At 60.0% G+C, this 20,806-nt stretch overlaps 1 protein-coding gene across 4 annotated transcripts in view; it reads left to right on the top strand.

Annotated features, from left to right (window-relative positions):
- Nucleotides 1-20,806, top strand: part of ITPR3 (inositol 1,4,5-trisphosphate receptor type 3) — a 66,779-nt gene that overhangs the window by 44,774 nt on the left and 1,199 nt on the right. For 2 of the 4 annotated variants that reach the window (XM_047101387.1, XM_047101386.1), the window contains exons 24-57: nucleotides 29-86; nucleotides 1,190-1,355; nucleotides 2,326-2,490; nucleotides 2,574-2,648; nucleotides 3,074-3,199; nucleotides 3,853-3,975; nucleotides 4,052-4,252; nucleotides 5,208-5,459; nucleotides 5,732-5,857; nucleotides 5,994-6,119; nucleotides 7,339-7,459; nucleotides 8,002-8,192; nucleotides 8,796-8,944; nucleotides 9,147-9,255; nucleotides 9,367-9,457; nucleotides 9,573-9,742; nucleotides 10,884-11,058; nucleotides 11,228-11,412; nucleotides 11,561-11,761; nucleotides 11,909-12,019; nucleotides 12,472-12,567; nucleotides 12,684-12,785; nucleotides 12,880-12,966; nucleotides 13,517-13,627; nucleotides 13,728-13,920; nucleotides 14,139-14,264; nucleotides 14,726-14,898; nucleotides 15,591-15,755; nucleotides 16,435-16,627; nucleotides 17,087-17,191; nucleotides 17,278-17,405; nucleotides 18,299-18,464; nucleotides 18,903-19,063; nucleotides 20,279-20,440. In XM_047101387.1, coding sequence (XP_046957343.1) covers nucleotides 29-86; nucleotides 1,190-1,355; nucleotides 2,326-2,490; nucleotides 2,574-2,648; nucleotides 3,074-3,199; nucleotides 3,853-3,975; nucleotides 4,052-4,252; nucleotides 5,208-5,459; nucleotides 5,732-5,857; nucleotides 5,994-6,119; nucleotides 7,339-7,459; nucleotides 8,002-8,192; nucleotides 8,796-8,944; nucleotides 9,147-9,255; nucleotides 9,367-9,457; nucleotides 9,573-9,742; nucleotides 10,884-11,058; nucleotides 11,228-11,412; nucleotides 11,561-11,761; nucleotides 11,909-12,019; nucleotides 12,472-12,567; nucleotides 12,684-12,785; nucleotides 12,880-12,966; nucleotides 13,517-13,627; nucleotides 13,728-13,920; nucleotides 14,139-14,264; nucleotides 14,726-14,898; nucleotides 15,591-15,755; nucleotides 16,435-16,627; nucleotides 17,087-17,191; nucleotides 17,278-17,405; nucleotides 18,299-18,464; nucleotides 18,903-19,063; nucleotides 20,279-20,440 — 4,889 coding nt within the window. The other 2 variants (XM_047101388.1, XM_047101390.1) reach the window with 2 other exon arrangements.

Below are 20,806 nucleotides of genomic sequence, written 5' to 3'. Positions count from 1 at the left end.
CCCATCTGCCTACTCTTGCTCCCCACAGCTGCCAACATGAACCTGGATCGCATCGGGGAGCAGGCGGAGGCCATGTTTGGAGTAGGGTGAGGCCAGAGTTGACGTGGGGGGTTGTGTGAGGGGTTGGGTGGGTGATGCTGACAACGGTGTGAGAACCCCCCTCTTGGGGTCTCCAAGGCTGGGTTTCCCAGGGCTGGGGCTGGCCCCTCCTCCTGGGTCATACTCCCCGCAGCCCCTTGCCGGGCTCTGCGGCGGGGGTCTCCTTGGCTTTGTGCGTTTGCCCTGTCAGGCCTCCCCGGCCCCAATGATACAGGGGCCGCTTGGACCTTAGTGTCATCTTGGTCATTCCCCTGCCGTCACCCAGGGCTGTTGTGCTCCTGTTTGTGCATTGGGATTTGGACCAGGTAGCTGGAGGGGAGCAGGGGGAGGTGGGGGGATAGCCCGCTGTACAGAGGGCTGGAGGGGGAGGGCTCCTCCTGGGGGTTGGGGGCTCCTAACCATTTCCACGCCACACTCTTGGGATCTAGCGAAGCCTTTGGACCCCTGCTCAGCATGGCATTTTTAAATTCATAAAATAAAGCACGTGAATTACAAGGGAAAGCAAGTGCTTTGAGATACAGCTATCAAAATATTGAAGAAAACAAATTAGACACGCCAGTTAGATATGGGCCTTTTTATTAACACATTAGATAACAAACTGGGCCAGGGCTATAATTAGTACCACGATTTCCAAGTGGCAATGAACGTACCTGGCATTTCGCGATTTCTGTAACACCCATAAGGTGATGTGAAAACATCTGTGATTTGTAGTGGTGACCGAATCACAGGTAGTGCTGATTTTTTTCTCACTGAAGGAAATGCTGCATCTTTAGTTAGAGGTTGGTAAAACCAAAGCCGTGGATTTTGCCCGCCCTCTGTCCACGGCCCCGGCCGATCTCTGCGAGTCCCTGGGGGGTGTCTGTGGGTCCCGTGTGAAGAGTCGCCGCTTCCGCTGCTTAATCAAAGGGAACCCGGGGATCACTCAGGGAGCTCAGGGCGGTGGCTGTTTACAAACTGGTGAGAAACCATCACTGCTTTCAGCAAGTATTGCACTGGGCGCTGCCTCTGCCGAGGGGGTGCGGGGAGCACGCTTTTCCCTTCGGCTGGCAGGGAGCTCACGGGCCACCTGTTCCCCTCGCCTGTGCTGCAGGAAGACAAGCAGCATGCTGGAGGTGGACGACGAGGGCGGCCGCATGTTCCTACGGGTGCTTATCCACCTCAGCATGCACGACTACGCGCCGCTGGTCTCGGGGGCCCTTCAGTTGCTCTTCAAGCATTTCAGCCAGCGCCAGGAGGCCATGCACACCTTCAAGCAGGTGCTGCTCCTGTCTGAGCCCCCTTGCCCTTGGGGAGGGGGAAGGAGGCCCAAAGGGGCTTCCCCGGGGGGGTGGCCAGAGGACCACCTGGCCCCGGCACCGAGCGGGCAGGTGCACTGGCTGGGCGCTGGCCTGTGCTGGGCACCGGGGGGTTGACCGTGACGTAGATGCTCACAGCTCAGGGGAAGTTCAAGATGCTTCTCTGGGGTTCTTGGCCTTGCTGAGCTCCTTAAAGGTGAAGGCCAAGTCTTGGGCCATCTTTATTCCCTCTCAGCCTGACTCAAGGCCTGTCACTCTTTATGATGTGGATGGCACTTCATAGTTTAACAAACTACACCACGTGCACGTTTGCTAAGTGCTTCAAATCACGCCCGGCGTGCAGTCAGCCCTCACTAAGGTGACTGGTTGTGTCCTCGCCATGTCGTGTGGTCTTGACAGCTCCCTGGGAAACAGGACTGGCATTTAGCGAGGGTGTGCCAGACACTGAGCCTTGGCCTCATGTTAATGGAATTCTCGGGGCAGCCCTGGCAATGTGGTTACTACTCTCCTGTTTTTTTAGAGGGACATTGAGGCCCAGGAAGCTTTCCCTCCTTGCCCACTGACCAGAGTGAGCGAAGTGGGAGCCGAGGTTCAGATCCCTCTTTCAGCCAGCATTCAGTGATGCCAGGATGCTTTGTCCTGCATTTGGGGTCCGAGTGACCAAGCGACAGGCCTTTGCAGCACAAGTCAATGAGTCGCTGAAGCCAGGTGATGGGGCAGCTCATGCCAAGGAGTGCAGGGAGGTCTTCGGCCATCAGGGAAGGCTTCCTGGAGGTGGTGGACTATGGCAGGGCCATACACATTGAATGGGAGCAGAGGCAGAATGGAGATGCCAGGACCAGAGGCCGGGGCATCAGGCACCGGGGTTCTTTGCGAGGCAGTGGACCTGGGGGCACCGGTCTCACCAGGCAAGCCTGCCTTCAACCTTCAGGTGCAGCTGCTGATCTCAGCTCAGGATGTGGAGAACTACAAGGTGATCAAGTCAGAGCTGGACCGGCTGCGGACCATGGTCGAGAAGTCGGAGCTGTGGGTCGACAAGAAGGGCAGCAGCAAGGGCGAGGAGGTGGAGGCAGGTGCTACCAAAGACAAGAAGGAGGTGAGTGAGGTCGTGGGGAGCTGGGGAGACAGGGCTTCCAGTGAGGGCGGGGCCTGGCTGACCCCCATTCCCTGTGTCCGCAGCGGCCCACAGACGAGGAGGGCTTTCTGCACCCACCTGGGGAGAAGAGCAGTGAGAACTACCAGATCGTCAAGGGCGTGAGTGGCTGGGGGCCCCGAGGACCCCCTGGAGGCTCTGGGGCCTGGCCTCTCCCGCCTCCCCACTCTGCCGGCCACCGGTCCTCAAGATTGACATCCTCTGGCTTTTCCTGTGCATTAAAAACAGCCCTGCCGAAGTCCAGATGGCATTATTTTAAAGCTGAAGGAATTTAATGAAATTCCATTTCACAGTCATATTGTTCTATTTACTTTTATGGGTGGGATTGGGTTTTTAGTGCTTCCCTGCCTCGTTGCAGTGATCTGACTCTGTGACCGCGGCCTCCTTCCCCTTTCCTGTCCCCAGCGTGAGCTGGGACTTGGCTGGGGTTGGCCGGGGACTCCGACCAGCCTGAGCGGGGCCCTGGGTGGAGGGGGAGCTTGAGGAGGAGGGGAGGGGCTCTGGGCTCACCTCCCACCCTCCCCAGATCCTGGAGCGGCTGAACAAGATGTGCGGTGTTGGGGAGCAGATGAGGAAGAAGCAGCAGAGGCTGCTCAAGAACATGGACGCCCACAAGGTCATGCTGGACCTGCTGCAGATCCCCTATGACAAGGTGACCTCTCATCCCCCGGGCAGCTTCACCCTGAACCCCAGTCTAACCCAAACCGCACCCTAACCCCTGATGCTAACCTAACTCTGACTCTTGACCCCGACCCCAGCTTCTGTTTCCCTCTCTGGCTTCATCCTGATAATCTCAGCTTCACTGTAACCTTTGGCCAGCCTCCCCTTGGTCCATGTGACCCCGGTCTCCCCTTGACCCATGATGTCAGCACAGGCTGACCCCTGACCCATGACCCCTCATACTGACCCCTGACTTGGATTCCACACCCTGGCCTCGCTCTGCCCTCCTACCCCGACCTGGTCCCTGACTCCAAATTGAGCCTCATTTCAACCTTTGACACCCACACCTCCCCTTGACCGACCTTGATCTTGATATGTCTCAAGCCTCACACTGACTCTTGAGCCTGACACCATCCCAGCGTTCACCTGACCCTGACCCCTCAGCCTTGCTTCCCCGCTCCAGCCTCGCCTCAGCCGCTGACCCTCAGCCCCTCACACATTTCTTTGTCCTGACCTGGAGGCCCAGCTTTCACCTTGAACCTGGCCTCCTTGTGGTCCCAATCCCGAGCCCCGATCTGCCCCCACACCCGTTGAGCGCAGACACCAGGCCCGGCCTCACCTCGTTCCTCCCCTCTCCGTGCCCAGGGTGATGCCAAGATGATGGAGATCCTGCGGTACACGCACCAGTTCCTGCAGAAGTTCTGCGCGGGGAACCCCGGCAACCAGGCCCTGCTGCATAAGCACCTGCACCTCTTCCTCACACCAGGGGTAAGGACGCCAGGTGGAGGCGGCTGGGTGGAGCGGGGCCCAGATCCCCCTTTCTGATGGATGCCCTCCCCGCTAGCTCCTGGAGGCAGAGACCATGCAGCACATCTTCCTGAACAACTACCAGCTGTGCTCTGAAATCAGCGAGCCCGTGTTGCAGCACTTCGTGCACCTGCTGGCCACGCACGGGCGGCACGTTCAGTATCTGGACTTCCTGCACACCGTCATCAAGGCCGAGGGCAAGTACGTCAAGAAGTGCCAGGACATGATCATGACGGAGGTGAGGACGAGGCCGCGGGGCGCATGGGAACTCATGGGTGGTGGCCACAGAGAGGGAGCGCTCAGGAGGCAGGACCCGGAGTTGGAGGAGTCAGGCAGTGGGGTCACGAGAGGAACGCTGAGGGTGCTGGAAGGAGGAGGGAAAACTAAGGTCAAAGAGGCCGGTCTAGTAGAACTCAGACAACAGGCCTGAAAGAGCTCAAACACGCATTCCTTTGTTTATCCTTCTATTATCATGTACTTAAAAATCATGAAGCACCTGTTCTGTGCACGTGGGGGAAGGCGCTGGGGTGTGAGCTCAGGGCGGGGGACCACATCCTTCGTACACGGGCCCCAGCATCGGGCACATCGTGGGTACACAGTAGGCCCGTTACCTGAAGGTATGAAGGGTCGAGGGCTGAGTCTACATCTGGAACAGACGTGGACTCTGCCCTGGAGCCTCTTACCGCATGGTGTGGGGGCAGGGGAGAAAGGAGCCCGGTGAAGTGAGATGAGGGACCTAATAAACGAGACGCCCTGTGCTGGAAGTGCTGTGCGATGCGAATTATGAGTTGCTGTTATTATATTACTGTGAATAACATAATTGCTGACACGAGAGGATGCAGCATGTGCTCTGTGAGCCTTTAAATTACACACTGTGGGAGCACTGGTGGGGGTAGGGGGGGTGAGCCAGGCAGGGGTGGGATTCGCAAGGGCTTCCTGGAGGAGGCACCTCTGAAACATGCCTGAGTGGGACTTCTTTCCTTAGGGGAGGAGGGGGGCACTTTCTGGGTCCAGGGTTCGGCCCTGATGGCAGAGGGCCCGAAACATTAGCCTACGGCCTCGAGGGCCAGGCAGGGGGGTGGGGTTTGCCTGAATGTCAGGTGAGGGCTGAGGTCAGAGTCCCCATCTCTCTCGGGTAAACCTAGGGCCTGCTGGACTCAGGGGGTCTGATGGGGCACCCCTCCTGCCTTCAGCTGACCAATGCAGGTGACGACGTGGTCGTGTTCTACAATGACAAGGCCTCACTGGCCCACCTGCTGGACATGATGAAGGCTGCCCGGGATGGTGTGGAGGACCACAGCCCCCTCATGTATCACATCTCCCTGGTGGACCTGCTGGCTGCCTGTGCTGAGGGCAAGAACGTCTACACTGAGATCAAGTGCACCTCCCTGCTGCCCCTGGAAGACGTGGTGTCTGTGGTGACACACGAGGACTGCATCACCGAGGTCCTCTGGGGACTGGGAGAGGTGGCTGGGGTGGGTGGGGACGGCCGGGGCGGGGGGAAGGGTAGAGCCAGGCCGAGGCAGCCTTTCAGTCTTGCCATGGCAGGGCAGGAAGAGGTTGGTGAGGGAAGTGGGGGAGTGGCAGACATGGGGGCTGGTAGGAGGGGTGTGGGGAGAGGAGCAACGGAGAGGTCAGGGGAGAATCCGAGTGCAGAGAGGGAGAGCCTGGGCCGGCGGCCTTGCTAGTGCCCCTGACCTTGCTCCGGGCTGTGCAGGTGAAAATGGCCTACGTGAACTTCGTGAATCACTGCTACGTGGACACAGAGGTGGAGATGAAGGAGATCTACACCAGCAACCACATCTGGACACTCTTTGAGAACTTCACCCTGGACATGGCTCGGGTCTGTCCCCGGGGGGTGGGGCGTGGGCCTGTGGGTGCGCTGTGCTGGGCAGGGGCGTGGGTGGGAGCCCCGGCAGCCTTCGGGGCGGGGGGCAGGAGCGGTGGGGCCCCCCAGGCATCTCTCTTTCCCACCCCAGGTCTGCAGTAAGCGTGAGAAGCGCCTGGCTGACCCCACCCTGGAGAAGTATGTGCTGACTGTCGTGCTGGACACCATCAACGCCTTCTTCAGCTCTCCGTTCTCGGAGAACAGCACCTCCCTGCAGGTGAGCCGCTCTTGCCTGCACAGCTTTTGTGTAGCGAAGAGGGAAAAGAGGATATATATTCCTGTTTGCTCGTGGCACATAAAGACGTAGCAGAAGGACATATACAAGTGTGTTAATTGCATATGCTGTGTAACAAATCACCCTAGACCTTAGCAGTTTAAAACAACAAACATTTATTCTTCTGTAATTTCTGCGGGTCAGGAATTGCAGTGGGGGCAGTACCCTAGAACAGGAATTCGTAAATTCACTAGGTATGACGGATCCCAGGGTGGCGGGGGGCAGCTGGCAGCACTTACTCCCCAAAGACAAGATGGTCATGCCTACCTCAGTGGACAGCAGAGTCAGAGCAGTAATCCAGAGGGTCCGATGTACAGAGATATTTGGTGTTTGGCTTAATTGATCAGGTGCCCCTAGGACTGAAATAGACAGCCTTTTGAAGTCTTACTTACCTGTATCAGCAAAAAAGTTCTAGGCTAGCGAATAGGAGTTTGTCTTAAATCACTGGAAGAGTCATGGCCCCTTAATCGATTCCCAGATTCTCAGATGTCATAGCCCAGAGCCTCTTGAAGGAAAGAGAGGCAGGTTCCCTTTAGGAGGGAGCCTATGACAATACCTAAATCCTAAAGCAACACTGGATGGACACACAAGTGACCAAGAAAGGGGCTACCTATAGATGGACTGAGGGTGGAGCAGGTCCTGGTCTCAGCATGGGTGGGTTTGTTTTGACACACATATGTTTGCGCTCTGGGGCCTCTTTGGGACTATGGGTAATTGTATCAATTTTCCCCACCTCTCCTGAGCCCCAGGGCAGAGTGTGGGAGAATGGAGCTGATGGGGTCAAGGTTGGCTGACACTTCTCGAAGTGTGCCTTTTCATAGCATGCTTTGGGTTTTGAACCATGTAAATACATCAACTTTCCACAATATTAATTTATTAAAAACTTTTTTTAGAGGAAGGAAAAGGCCAGTAATAGGACTAGAAGCCCCAGGTCTGGACTTTGGGGAGTTCTCACAGGGCTGCCATGTACAGTCGGGCAGGTTGTGCACTGCCGAGAGGCAAGGGAGTACCTTTTTCCGATTGGCACAAAGACACATGGTATCTGTTGGAGGCCTTCTTCCTCTATTGTGCCCATTCTCAGTGGGCCCTGGTCACTGGGCCTGGGGCTTTCCACGTTGGAGGGTGGGTCGGGCTGTAGCAGTAGGCGTGTTGCCTCTTGCAGACACACCAGACAATCGTGGTGCAGCTGCTGCAGTCCACCACACGGCTGCTCGAGTGTCCGTGGCTGCAGCAGCAGCACAAGGGCTCCGTGGAGGCCTGTATCCGGACCCTCGCCATGGTGGGTGAGTGCGCCAGGGGCACTGGCTAGCTCCAACCACCCCTCCCCTCCCTTCACCACAGGGACGCCTGCCCTCAAAATAAACACGTTATTCCTAAGCTCGCTTGTCGTCTGCTTCCAGGTAGTTCTCAGTAGGTCCTTCTTGGTGTCCAACTAGCATCTTAGCAATTGAGAGAAGCTGTTCTCTGCTTTGAGCCAGTTCCCCAGAGGAGAATGCTGGGGGACATTCCCCAACCGAAGTTGCCTGTGCTTGCAAATGGTTTCAGGCAGAAGGGCAGCCTGTAAGATTGTTAGGGAGCATTGGGGACGGGGAGGGGTCAGAGTAGAGCCAGGGTAGAGTCAAAGAGGCAGAAACTCCCTCTTTTTACCCAAAAAGGGGGAAGAGGGCACCTCAGCCCAAGAGGGGGCCGGCGTGTACCCCAGAACCTTGGTTAGTTCACCCTGTGCCCTGGTCGAGCAGCCCTGAGCCTGGCCCCTCTGGCTGGCTGAGGCCTCCACCTGCCCCCCGCCCCCCCGCCCTCCAGCACCCCTCCTCTCTCCCCCCAGCCAAAGGCCGGGCCATCTCACTGCCCATGGACCTGGATGCACACATCAGCTCGCTGCTCAGCAGCGGCACCAGCTGTGCAGCTGCAGCCCAGCGCAACGCCTCCAACTACAAGGCGACCACGCGGGCCTTCCCCCGTGTCACGCCCACCGCCAACCAGTGGGACTACAAGAACATCATCGAGAAGCTGCAGGTGGGTGTGGGGCTGCCTGGCATCTGCCACGAGAGCTGCTTTGGAAGGGCATGTTCCGGGGAAGCATCCCTTCCTGTGTTGCCCCCACTCCCCAGGAAGGAGTCCTCTGCTAAGGGCAGGCCAGGGGCCAGGGACTGAGGGGCATCCTTCCAGGGGAAGCCAGGAGAACCCAGGCACCTGCTAGTGGGGTTGGTGCTCACGGAGGGGGTCAGGACAACTCTCAGTCCTTATAGCCCCTTCCTGTTTGTGCAACACATTATTGAGACACACACTTCTGGGGGGTGTGGTGGCTTGCTATCCCCACGTGGCGGGAGACCGAGGCTCAGAGAGGGTGAGGGTGAGGGGTTTGCCTGGGTCACACAGCTAGACGAGGGGCTGGGTGAAAGTGCAGGGCTTGTGGCTCCCAGCCAGGAGCTCTGGGCAGACAGACATCCTGCATTGTTCAGGGTGGTTCCGTGGGTCCAGGGCCCCTCAGACAGGCTCAGAGAAATCCGTGGGGCCCTTTGGTGCTGGGGTGTGGGGAATGGCGGTCAAGCCTCACTCATCTCTTGGGCCTGGATGGCCTGCACCTGCCCGGTAGTGACTGTGCCGTGCCCGCTCCAGGACATCATCACGGCCCTGGAGGAGCGGCTGAGGCCCCTGGTACAGGCCGAACTGTCCGTGCTGGTGGACGTCCTGCACTGGCCCGAGCTGCTCTTCCTGGAGGGCAGTGAGGCCTACCAGCGCTGTGAGAGTGGGGGCTTCCTGTCCAAGTGAGTGCGATGCCAGCCCGGCCGGTGGGGGGGGGGGGTGGCAGGTGCGAGGCAGCCTGGGACAGGGAAGGGTCCTGCGGGGACTGGACAGCCTGCGGGATCAGAGGGCCGGGTGTGTTCCCGCCCGGCACAGGGCAGGGGAAGTGGCTGGAGGGAGGCATCAGAGGCTGCCCCATGTGTGCCCTTCTTCCTCACTGGCCAGGCTGATCCAGCACACCAAGGACCTCATGGAGTCAGAGGAGAAGCTGTGTGTCAAGGTGCTGCGGACCCTGCAGCAAATGCTGCTCAAGAAGGCCAAGTACGGGGACCGGGTGAGTGGCCAGGCGGGCTGGACACCATGCAGGGGCTCGGGGCCAGAACTGTCCGGCCAGGGGTTAAATGGTGAAAAGTGCCACTGTGGGCTCTCGCTCCCTGTCCTCCAGGGCAATCAGCTGCGCAAGATGCTGCTACAAAACTACCTCCAGAACCGGAAGTCCAGCTCGAGGGGGGACCTTCCGGACCCCATGAGCCCTGGTCAGTACCACCTGCCCCCTGGCTGTGCCTCTGGGTGACCCTTTGCCTAGGCCCTGGGTGCCCCTTCCGTTCCCCTGCCCCACCGGCTCCCCTCACGCGGGTTCCCCAACTTCAGGCCTGGACCAAGACTGGTCAGCAATTGCGGCCACCCAGTGCCGGCTGGACAAGGAGGGGGCCACCAAGCTGGTATGTGACCTGATCACCAGCACCAAGAATGAGAAGATTTTCCAGGAGAGCATTGGCCTGGCCATCCGCCTGCTGGATGGTGGCAACACGGAGATCCAGGTGTGGACTGGGTGGGGGTCCTGGGTGGTGCCTTCTACGAGGAGGTACAATGTACCCCGTAGCTGGGGCCGCAGGGCTAGGTGCTGGTGGCTGGCACGAGTCTGGCTACCCTGGCCTCTTTTCTATCCATGCAGACCACCCTGTTCAAGCCAGGCCTGAGCCTGTCTCCCCACTATGCTGCCCACATCACATCCATCATTCCTGCCTCTTGGCCTCTGCTCAGGCTTGCTTCCCTCCTCTTCCACATCCTCCTCAGCCTTTGGTGCCCAACTAAAGGACTGCCTCCTCTGAAAAGCCCCCCCTGATTGCTTTATCCCCATTCATTCATTCGTGCATTGTTTCAGTAAGTCCGCACGGAGTGCCTTCCACGGCCTGTCAGTGTTCTAGGCACTGAGGATTCAGTAGTGAACAAAAAAGACAAAATCCATGTTCTCTTGGTCCTGTATCCTAATGAGGACAACAGCCAATAACCGTAATCCCCACATAACATGGAGAGCATGCTGGACAGTGATGATGGAGGTGAGGGGCCTAGGGAGTGCTGGGGCAGGGATCAGGGTCGTGTCCTGGAAAGGGGAACGTTGGACCCAGAGGTGAGCATGTGGACAGGCGGGCGCTGTCCTGGGAGAGCAGGCAGCAGGTGCAAAGGCCATGAGGAGGAAGTGGCTGATGTGGCTGGAGAGGGCAGAGGAGTGGAGAGTGGTGGGCCCTGGGGTCAGAGAAGTGGCAGGCCATCGTGTGGCCTCATGCGAGCTGTGAGGCGTGGCTTTTCCTGTGAGTGAGATGGGGCCGCTGCAGGGTTTCAGGCAGAGGAAATCCGAGACTTAGACTTCTGAGGGGCATCTCTGCTGCTGTGTGGGGAGCAGACAGAGGGCCAAGGGCAGATGCAGATGGGGGTGAGGAGCCTGGGGTGGGCCTCCAGCATCACATGGACAGCAGATACGGACCCTCCCCCTCCGCCTCCACAGTCCTGACCGACCCTGCCCCAGCCTTAGTCCTGGGGCACGTCTAGGGGCTTGTCTGTGGTCCTGCAGGTGCTTTTCCCTGCAGCACAGGATAGAGCCCTCCAGGGACCCAGCAAGGGCTGCTCAGAGCCAGGCCCTTGCTGAGGCTGTCCCTCACTCATCTCACCATCTGCCCCCAGAAATCCTTCTACAACCTGATGACAAGTGACAAGAAGTCAGAGCGCTTCTTCAAGGTGCTGCATGACCGCATGAAGCGGGCCCAGCAGGAGACCAAGTCCACGGTGGCCGTCAACATGAATGACCTGGGCAGCCAGCCGCGCGAGGACCGGGAGTCGGCAGACCCCACCACCAAAGGTCAGAGGTCACAGCAGTACAAGATGCTGTACTGGGTGCTGGGCCAGGGTCAGAGGCTTCAGGGTGAGGGGGGGTCACGGGGCGAGATCTGCAGGCAGGGGCCTGGGGGTGGGAACGCAGGGTCCGGTTACTTCCAGCAGCCCCAGCCTTACCGGGCTTCTCCCTGCAGGTCGCGTGGCCTCCTTCTCGATGCCAGGCTCCCCATCCCGCTATTCGCTGGGCCCCAGCCTGCGCCGGGGGCACGAGGTGGGCGAGCGCGTGCAGAGCAACGAGATGGGCACTTCCGTGCTCATCATGCAGCCCATCCTGCGCTTTCTGCAGCTGCTGTGTGAGAACCACAACCGAGACCTGCAGGTGAGCGCCTGCCCCGCCCCTCCCCCAGCCAGCACGTGGGCCCCCGCCCTCCCCGTCGGTCACGCCCTGCGGCGCTCACCGTGTGGTCCGTGCAGGCCTCTGCCTCCCTGCGGGAGCGGTGCCATGTTCACCCTTCTGTGCTCTGCAGAACTTCCTGCGCTCTCAGAACAACAAGACCAACTACAACCTGGTGTGTGAGACACTGCAGTTCCTGGACATCATGTGCGGCAGCACCACCGGTGGCCTGGGGCTGTTGGGGCTTTACATCAATGAGGACAACGTGGGCCTTGTCATCCAGACCCTGGAGACCCTCACTGAGTACTGTCAGGGCCCCTGCCACGAGAACCAGGTAAGTCGCCATGAGAACCAGGAGCAGCCGAGGGGGAGTGTGGAGGTGTGGGTGGGTGGAGCAGGCTGGGCAGGGGAGACAGTGAGCCTCCGGAGCGCCACAGTTCTGAGAGGCCTGGGCCCCGTGTCTCCCACTGCCTCCTGCCAGACCTGCATCGTGACGCATGAGTCCAACGGCATAGACATCATCACGGCCCTGATTCTTAATGACATCAGTCCCTTGTGCAAATACCGTATGGATCTGGTGCTGCAGCTTAAGGTGGGGCCCGTGGCACTCCACGTGAGTGTGCATGGGATGCGTGTGCACAAATGCACGTGACGCGACCTGTGTTGAGTGTGCGTACTGGGGTGTGTTGGCATGTTTAATATGTACGTGTCAATATGCATACGTAAATGTGTGAGCAAGAGTGTTGGACGTACACTCTAGGAGCAGACGTGTTCTGGGTTTATCTGAGGGTCTCCCACGTACGTGTCCGCTTTCTGGGGATTGCGTCTGCTTGCCATGGGGTGGCGGTGAAGACAGCTAGTGGGTGGGCTGGATTTGCAGGACACTTCTCAGCAAGTCCCGGGGGCCAGCGGGGATGGGAAGGTTACGGCGCATCTTGCAGGCCAGGAGAGGCTATTATGGAGTAGACGGTGGAAGAGGTTGTTGGGGGGCATCGTAGGGGCTCTCAGACTGTGGCCTCTCCCCCTCTCCCCACCTCTCCACAGGACAATGCCTCCAAGCTGCTCCTGGCTCTGATGGAGAGCCGGCACGACAGTGAAAACGCTGAGCGAATCCTCATCAGCCTGCGACCCCAGGAGCTGGTGAGGCTGGGGCCAGGGGTCAGGTGGGAAGACGTGCCTGGCTGGGGTGTAGGGGAACCGGGATCGGGGCATTCCCTACGCGCCAGGAAGGCGGCAAACAGGCCCTGCCCTGCCAGGTGGACGTCATCAAGAAAGCCTACCTGCAGGAGGAGGAGCGGGAAAACTCGGAGGTGAGCCCACGGGAAGTGGGCCACAACATCTACATCCTGGCGCTGCAGGTACCAGCCCCACCCCTGGCTCCGCCCCCGGCGGTCCTGCCCTCCCCCCCACCCCAGCGACCACGCCCCGTGACTGCGCCGCCCTCTCACTCAGCTCTCCAGGCACAACAAGCAGCTGCAGCACCTGCTCAAGCCAGTGAAGCGCATCCAAGAGGAGGAGGCCGAGGGCATCTCTTCTATGGTGGGGGCGCGGGGACAAGGCTGGGTGTGGGGCGGGGCTTAGGTCTAGGGGCGTGGCTTGGCGAGAGATTGGATGGGCTGGTATCTGGGGGCGAGGCTAGGAACTGAGGGAAGGGATGAGGGCACTGCGAGATCGGAGGGCCGGTTGGAATACGGGATGAGCCCGGGGGCAGGTCCAGGAACTCTGGGCGGAGCACGACTCGGGGGTGTGGCCTGAACCTGAGTAAAGGGCTGGAATGGGGAGGCGGGGCTCAGGGTGGGAGGAGCCGGGAGGGTGGGCGGTCCGGGGTGAAACCTACGGGTAGAGGTGGGCGCCGGGTTGTGGGACGGGTCTGGAAGCCTGGAGCTGGAGCCGTGGGTGCTGAGGGGCCTATAGAATGGTTTCGACAGGCTCTCCCCCCCTTATCCCCTCTTTCTTCTGGGCTGCATCCTAGTTGGAGTAGGCTGGGTCTCGTCTGGCAGGGGGCGCACCTGGAGCAGGTAGGGCTCTGGTGTGAGGTCTAGCGGTGGAAAGTTGCGGGGCCTGACCTCGGTGGCCCCTCTACCCCCAGCTCAGCCTCAACAACAAGCAGCTGTCCCAGATGCTCAAGTCCTCCGCGCCCGCACAAGAGGAGGAGGAGGACCCCCTGGCCTACTACGAGAACCACACATCCCAGATAGAGGTGGGGCCCGAGGGCAGTAGGGGCGCTGTGAGTGAGGGCCTGTGAACTTGGCCCTTGAGGGCTGTGGCCTAGGTGTGACCACGTGCCTGTGTGCACCCAGATCGTGCGACAGGACCGCAGCATGGAGCAGATCGTGTTCCCAGTGCCTGGCATCTGCCAGTTCCTGACGGAGGAGACCAAGCACCGGCTCTTCACCACCACGGAGCAGGATGAGCAGGGCAGCAAAGTGAGCGACTTCTTCGACCAGTCCTCCTTCCTGCACAACGAAATGGAGTGGCAGCGCAAGCTCCGCAGTGAGGACCCCCGCGGGGCGGGAGGGCAAGGCCCCCTGGTGACCCCCTTACCTGCCAGGGGGGGCTGCCTCACCCCACCCCACCCCAGGAGGGCTCCAGTCACATTTTCCCCCTGAAGCGGGGCCTGGAGCTTGAGCAGGTGCTGGGGGCCCCAGAGGGGGAGGCCATGTGGGATGAGGGGACAATGTTAACCAGAGACCCACCCACATCTCCCCCAGGCATGCCACTGATCTACTGGTTCTCCCGCCGAATGACCCTGTGGGGCAGTATTTCCTTCAACCTGGCAGTTTTTATCAACATCATCATTGCCTTCTTCTACCCCTACATGGAGGGCGCGTCCACAGGTGGGGACACAAGGCTGGCAGACTGTGGCCCTGGAGACCACCGTGCCTCCTCCCTGGGTTTGGGCAGAGCCTTGTGGCCAGCCAGGCTCTGAGGGGACCAGATGCAGAGTGGGGGAAAGGCACCCCTGCACTACTTTCTGGGCTTTGCACCCCATCATGGGGGGAGAGACAGATGGGGTCCAGTGCGATGACAGGGTCCTTGACCTCGAGACACTACACGTCTCTCTCACACACACGGGCCCATGCGCATGAGCCAGAGCTCAGCTATGATAGCAGCAGCTGGATAGGGCCTCTCCTGCCTTAAGCCTAGACATGCAGGTGTGGTGGTGCAGGAGAGGCCCTAATACCAGGTGACCAAGAACTTAATAGGGAAGGTTTCCGGGAGGAGGTGGCTTCTCGGGGTCTGTTGGGGCTGTGGTGGGCTTCAGAGACCAGTGCTCACCCTGCACCCTGGCCCCCAGGCGTGCTGGGCTCCCCACTCATCTCACTGCTGTTCTGGATCCTCATCTGTTTCTCCATCGCGGCCCTGTTCACCAAGCGCTACAGCATCCGCCCCCTCATTGTGGCGCTCATCCTGCGCTCCATCTACTACCTGGGCATTGGGCCCACACTCAACATCCTGGGCGCCCTCAACGTGAGTGTCAGAGGGAGCCCTCACCCCAGACCACCCTTGGGGCTCATGGTGCCATTGGACCTCGGGCTGGCCTGCTGTCTTCCTGCAGCCACTGCTCTGCCCTAACCCCCTTGTGCCTGTATCGGGATCAAGCTTGTTAAAGCTCCGCGGTTAGGGCCGTTCTGTGCCTCCACTGTCTCCCGGGACAGCCTGGGGCAACCGGCACTCAGAGATAGCCAGCCAGGAGTCACTTTGGGGCACCGGCTTCAGGGCTGCTGTGTAGACGGTGTTAGTCGGGCACTGCCCAGAGGCACTGTGTGTACTGTAGACATTAAAGATTTGTATATTATGACAGTTCCTGACAGCTGGAAATAAAGTACCCAGAGCAAGGTGGGGGGAGACCCCTTTTCTGAACTTACCAAGTCACCGTAGAGGCCAAGGTTGGTCTGCTTGGTCTGACTCTATCTGTATCTCACTTTCTTCCTGGAGCTAGGGGCCCACGGGGCTCCTCACCTGTTCTATCCAAGAGTCCAGGTACATTTCTGGAGGCATTTTCATTAATGCTGAGCCTGCCAGGTTGAGCAGGACCAGCTCAGATCCACTCCGGGCAAGGGCTGGCCTCCGAGCTGGTCACTGGGGGGGCAGGGCGGCAGGGAGTGGAGATTCAGGGTGGGCCGTGGGGCACTGATCCCCATGCCTTCTACTGCCCCCAGCTGACCAACAAGATTGTATTTGTGGTGAGCTTTGTGGGCAACCGCGGAACCTTCATCCGGGGCTATAAGGCCATGGTCATGGACATGGAGTTCCTCTACCATGTGGGCTACATCCTGACGAGTGTCCTGGGCCTCTTTGTCCATGAGCTCTTCTACAGCATCCTGGTGAGCCCTCTGGGGGCTGGGGCTGGCAGGGGTGGGGGGGGGTGGGGGTGGTCGGGGCTTCCCTCAAGTTGCTAGTGGTTCCCCAGTGCCAGTCTCTCTGTCCGGTCCTCTTGCTGCTGGGCTGGGAGGGCTGGATTTGCAGAGTCCTCCTCTACCTGGCCCCAGCCCAGCCTTCAGGGCCCTGACAGCCACTCCCGGCCCCCATCTGGCTCATCTCCCCTGTCTGGTAGTGGTTTTAAGCTTGGACTCGAACCAGACTACCTGGGTTTGCATCCCAGCGTGGCCCCTACAAGCTCTGTGATTTGGGGCAAGTTTCTTAACTGCCCCGTGCCTTCACTTCTGTATCTATAAAACGAGGATGATTAACAGCACCCACCTCCTAGAGTGATTGTGAGGCTGAAGTGAGCCAGCGCACACAAATCACACAAAAAATTCTTCCCCCGGGTGTGGTGTTTGCCTGCCCATTCGGCCCTCACACCTTCTCCCGGGCCACTCCCTTCCCTTGGCCTTAGAACTCCAGGTGCCTCTGAGCAGCCTTCCCCGCCAGGCCCACTAGGCTGGTTCCACCTGCCCAAGCACAGACCCTCCTGGAGGAGCCTGTGGGAAACCACTGGGAGCCGGGCAGCCCTTGGATCCAGCGGCGTCTGCAGCCCCTCAAGGCCCTGTCCCTGCCCTGCAGCTCTTTGACCTCATCTACCGGGAGGAGACGCTGTTCAACGTCATCAAGAGTGTGACTCGAAATGGCCGTTCCATCCTGCTGACCGCCCTGCTGGCCCTCATCCTGGTCTACCTCTTCTCCATCGTTGGCTTCCTCTTCCTCAAGGATGACTTCATCCTTGAGGTTGACCGGCTGCCCGGCAATCACTCTGGAGGTCTGGCGGCTCCTCTCCTGGGAGGGTGTGGGGGCTGAGAGGGGCTGCACAGATGACCCGTGTCAGGACCAGGCGCCCTGCCTCAGTTCCTCCTCTTGGGTCCTGGGGCGGGGGTGTCTAGTTCACAGCAATCTGCCTCCCTTTGCCCCGGGACACACCGAGGGGGTGGGAGAGCCTTGGTCTTCTGCTCCCTGAGGAGCCACCTGCTTGCAGACCTGGCATCCATCTGAAACTCAGTGTTTGCAGGGGCTGCCTGTGTGCCAGGCTCAGGGGTGTGGACCCCCCCCCCTTCCTGTCCTTTGTGCATAGCAGGGGCATGAGGACCCTTCACGTGTAGCCTGACAGAGGGGGGAGCTCGCAGGATCAGGGAAGGCTTCATGGAGGATGTGGGGCGGGGGGCACAGCGAGGGGAATGATGGCCATTGGACTTCCTGGTGACCTCACCCACGTCCTCTCTAGCCAGCCCCCTGGGGATGCCACATGGAGCTGCCACATTTGTGGGCACGTGCAGTGGGGACAAGCTGGACTGTGTCTCAGGGGTCTCAGTGCCTGAGGTCCTGGAAGGTGAGGGCAGTGTGTCTTGGGCGCCTGGGGCAGGGGCGCAGAGGCGGGTGGCTTGGCCTGGGTGTGAACACATACTCCGCTTGTAGGGAACGAAGAGCTGGAGAGCACGGAGCGGGCCTGCGACACGCTGCTCATGTGCATCGTCACTGTCATGAACCACGGGCTGCGCAATGGTGGTGGCGTGGGCGACATTCTCCGCAAGCCCTCCAAAGACGTGAGCATCCCCTGCCCCGCTCCCAAATCCACGTGGCCCGAGCCCTGGCCACGTCAGCCACTGCGAGGTCCTGCTCTCGGGTCACGGTCACGGCCTGGGGGAGCAGCTCGGCCCCCCTCCCTCTCCGATGTTGCAAGCCCCCACTTCGCATCCCCTCTCCCTGCTTGGCCACCGGGTCCAGTGCGCGGTTACATGGTTGTTGAGCTTCCCCACCCCCGTCTGCTCACGCCTCCCCACCGGCTCCCTGTAGTTGCTCTCAGGAAAGACCTTGGCAGCCGAGCTTTGCCCAGGCTGGGGAAGGCGTGAGTCAGACACCGGGCGGATCCCCGGCTGCGCTGGCTGGCTTCATCTGCGAGGCAGAGCCCCGGCCCACAGCAGGGGAGGGCAGGGTGGGGAAGCTGAGTCTGCTCCGTGAGGACGCCTCAGGATTTGACTCAGGCAGCCAGGCATTACCAGTACTCAGTCTGTCCTCGGCCACATGGGAAAGCCGCTTCCAAGGTCAGACAGTGTTTCTAGAATGTGTGAGGCCAGGCGTCCTGAGGGTGGGGCAGAGGCGTTCAGAGCTGGCTCTGTCCCCAGCCCAAGGTTAGGGGCAGAGACAGGCCTCGACCTGCAGCCTCAGTGCCCCATGCCAAACTCTTATCACAGGGTGCCGGCCTCGCTGGTATCCTTTCTGAGTTCGCTGTCTCCTGAGCCACACTCAGGGCTTGTGATTGTACTTCTCACTGCCCACAGTGAGGCTGGGTCTGCTCTCCTCCCTCAGGGCCCCGGGAGCCGGGGGCCTTCGTCCCCCTCTGCTGAGGGCCGAGCCTCCTCTGTCACAGCCCTGACCCCTGCCTGAGTCTGGCTTGCCTGGGCGACGGGGCCCAGCCTCCCTGCTTCCCCCCCTGCAGGAGTCCCTCTTCCCAGCCCGTGTGGTCTACGACCTCCTGTTCTTCTTCATTGTCATCATCATCGTGCTGAACCTCATCTTTGGGGTGATCATTGACACCTTTGCTGACCTGCGCAGCGAGAAGCAGAAGAAGGAGGAGATTCTTAAGACCACGTGCTTCATCTGCGGTGAGGCCCCCTTACACCTTCTCAGTTTCCAGAGGAAACCGAAGCCCCCCGGTCTCTGTCCAGGGCTTTTCCCACTCCCGGTGTGAAGTCCCCTCCCCACCCACTGCAGGCTAAGGAGCGGGTGGCACCTGCAGGACAAATCCCTTATCAACTGCTCCTGCTTGCCGGGCTCTTGGGATTCTGGCCACCGTGGTGCTGAGCTGCCCCGGTGGGAGGCTACAGCTGTGGCAGGGCGGGGTCGCCACGGCTAAGTGGCTGGTGCTTTAAATAGAAGTGACCTAAATAGCCCAGGGTGGGCTGTCACATGCATTCACCAGTCCTTTTAGCCCGGGGAACAAATGCCCCCACTGCCCCAAGAGGTGGGTGTTTACTCTGCCAGGTGGCCCCACGGTGGCTCTTGGAGCCTGATGGTTTCGTCCTCACCCTCTGCATCGTCAGGTCTGGAGAGAGACAAGTTTGATAACAAGACGGTGTCCTTTGAGGAACACATCAAGTTCGAGCACAACATGTGGAACTACCTGTACTTCATCGTGCTGGTCCGCGTCAAAAACAAGACGGACTACACGGGGCCTGAGAGCTACGTGGCCCAGATGATCAAGGTGTGGACCCCGTCCGGGAGCAGCGGCCGCTGGGGGGGGGGGGGGGCGGACAGTCGCTAACCCTTGTGGGAGGGCCAGCTGAGGAGCAGCTGGGGGCAGCCCTCACCGGGGCCCCGCCGGCTGCCCGTGCTACCTACCGAGGGTCCTCGAGCTCTTCTGCATGGCCTCTGTTGTCAGGGAAAAGCCCACAACAAACCTGTCAGCCCCAAAGGACGTGCGTGGTGTCCCCAGGCCCGTGGCTGCCCGATACCGAGGAGGTGGGGGAGCAGGCAGACCCTGTCCCGGGACTGCTGCTTGGGGGACCATTCTGAGGGAGCCTTTTCCAGCTCGGCAAGGGGAAGGGCAGCTTCCCGGAGTTTGGATGGTCCAGGCCGAGAGGGAGCCTGGAAAAACTTTCAACTATCAGACTTCGGAGGAATCAAAGTTACTCCGTCCAATTTCTGTAGTGACTAAAAGGGAGTGAAGGCAGTGAACCAAAAAAACAAAAAGGTCTCGTAGCTTTTCGGATAAAGGAAGCCCCATCAGTTCCATTCAATGTAGTGCATCTTCAGATTACTGCACATCAGATAAATTGCAGGCTAAAAGGAAAGACCTATGGGGGGGGGGGGAGAGTTCTATTTGTTTCTTGAGTGTATAATTGGAACTGATCTTGGAGTGCAGGTTTATCTGTTGGTCTGAGAACTCCCAGCTTGTGACGAGGAGCCAGAAAACTGGTGGCCCCCTCCCGCTCCTCCTCGGTCGTGGGAAACGTGGCCTTGCCTCTGAGACACGTGTCGGATGCCAGCCATCCCCGGCGGCGCCTCCCCTCCCTCAGTGTGCCATCTGTCCGACTCGCATCTTCCTGGGGCGTGGGGCGTGCGTGGCGGGGTGGGGCGGAAGGAAGGCAGGCGCTTCAGGGTCTGCTGCAGAGCCCTCCTCCACCTCGCAGGGTGTTCCGAGTGTAAACAGATGGTGCTGATACTGGCGAGACTTGAGGCCGGCTAAAGGAAGTTAGCCTGTCACAGTGTGGTGGCCTCAGCGCCCGCCGAGGGTTCACTGCCAGCTCATTCTGGCTCCGGGGAGGACCCCAGTCAGTTCAGATTTTCCCATGACACAGCCCTGGGGAGGAATGTGTCCAGGGTGTGACGGCGGGTTCCCCCTCCATGACTGCTCTTCTAAATGAGGCCTTCCTAGCCTGGGCCGGAGCTTGCTCATCCCACCGGTGATTTTTTTCAGAACAAGAACCTGGACTGGTTCCCCCGGATGAGGGCCATGTCCCTAGTGAGCAACGAGGGGGAAGGGGAGCAGAATGAGATCCGGATTCTTCAGGATAAGCTCAACTCCACCATGAAGCTGGTGTCCCACCTCACCGCCCAGCTCAACGAGCTCAAGGAGCAGGTGTGCACCCAGGCCTATCCTGGCCCCACCCTTGGGGTCCCACGCCGGGCAGCTCCAGACCAGACCATCCGTGGGAGGTCACAGCCCAGCCTGCCATGGGGGAGAGGGGGAGGGGACTGGGGCCTTCACGCTCCTTCCTTTCCTTTGTGGGTTTGGGGTGGAAGACAGGTTCCAAATACGCTCTCTCCCCCATGGGAAGTTAGACTGAGGTTGGCAGCTCCTGAGTCCACCGAAAAGACATGGCCAAGTGGACCTCTGCTACAGGTGTGAGGGGTCCTCCCCCTCGTTCACCCCTACTCCCAGCAGCTGCTCGGGGGCTCTCTGAGGGGCTCACCGCTAATAGGGGATGTCAGGGCACCCTTCCAC

This window comes from Lynx rufus, unplaced genomic scaffold, assembly GCF_022079265.1.
Source record: "Lynx rufus isolate CCGP_SWC_20201006 ecotype Redwood Valley unplaced genomic scaffold, mLynRuf1.p SCAF_6, whole genome shotgun sequence".
Classification (NCBI taxonomy): domain Eukaryota; kingdom Metazoa; phylum Chordata; class Mammalia; order Carnivora; family Felidae; genus Lynx; species Lynx rufus.
The sequence above is the reverse complement of the archived record's forward strand: the minus strand, read 5'-3'. Positions and strand labels throughout refer to the sequence as shown.